The sequence below is a fragment of the Phalaenopsis equestris genome, unplaced genomic scaffold, assembly GCF_001263595.1.
Source record: "Phalaenopsis equestris unplaced genomic scaffold, ASM126359v1 Scaffold231823, whole genome shotgun sequence".
NCBI classification, from domain to species: Eukaryota; Viridiplantae; Streptophyta; class Magnoliopsida; order Asparagales; family Orchidaceae; genus Phalaenopsis; species Phalaenopsis equestris.
Window position 1 is genome coordinate 3,136 of NW_018249792.1, and position 973 is coordinate 4,108.

The 973-nt window shown below is 39.3% G+C and overlaps 1 protein-coding gene across 1 annotated transcript; it reads left to right on the forward strand.

The window, feature by feature from the left end:
- Positions 1 to 388: 388 nt before the first annotated feature.
- On the forward strand, positions 389 to 759 carry LOC110038170 (protein DOWNY MILDEW RESISTANCE 6-like; the record flags this gene model as incomplete). Its single annotated transcript, XM_020742940.1, has 1 exon — positions 389 to 759. A coding segment is annotated over one exon (343 nt), but the record flags the coding sequence as incomplete, so codon positions are not given.
- Positions 760 to 973: the final 214 nt, after the last annotated feature.

The following is a 973-nucleotide window of genomic DNA, read 5'->3' on the forward strand; positions in this document are numbered from 1 at the left end:
ATAAAGCACAAGTAACAAAAATATAATTCAAGAACTCACTTTATTTAAGTAAAAAAAAAAGTACTAGAATTTAAGACTAATTAATGATGAAATCATAAAAAATACCAAAAAATTATAGCAATAAATGGACAACAAAGTAAATCAAAAAGAAAATTGTTAGAATTCACAAATTTTGACTTCCTATATATCACTTTTTAATCAAAAAGATCAATAAATAAGTAAATAATTAATTATGAATATGAAAGAGAAGGAAGTATAAAAATCCCTATGAAAAAAACGAGAAATCCCCTGTACACACACACACACACACACACTATATATATATATATATATATATATATATAACATATCCAGCTAACTTAATAGTGTATTTGGAGTCTTAATTCAGGGAGGTGGTGAGCAAATACTGCACGGAAGTTCGCCGGCTCGGCTTCATCCTCCTCGGCTTTGTGTCTCTCAGCCTCGGCCTGGAGCAGGATTATATAAAGACAGCACTAGGCGATCAAGAGCAGCACATGGCCATCAACTACTACCCTCCCTGTCCCCAACCGGAGCTCACATATGGTCTCCCATCCCACACTGATCCCAACGCCCTCACCATTCTCCTCCAAGACCCTGTCGTCCCCGGCCTTCAAGTCCTCCGAGCCGGCAAGTGGATCGCCGTCCAACCCCATCCTGACGCCTTTGTCGTCAACATCGGCGACCAGCTGCAGGTATTTATCCAACACTAACTCTCCAACCATATGGAGTTGGCTAATTTGGAGCTGAACAAGCCCCTTTTATTGATGAAAAAATATTACATCCCAGATGCATTCGGAGTTCAATAGTGGGCATCATGTGTCAAGTGAACTCTACTACTAGTGCACTGCTGTGGGGCCTACTTGAAACATACCCATCATTAAACTTCGGATGCAAATTAGGCCTAGATAATGAGTGCCAACCAAATATGTTGTCTTTTTGCATATATACCTCA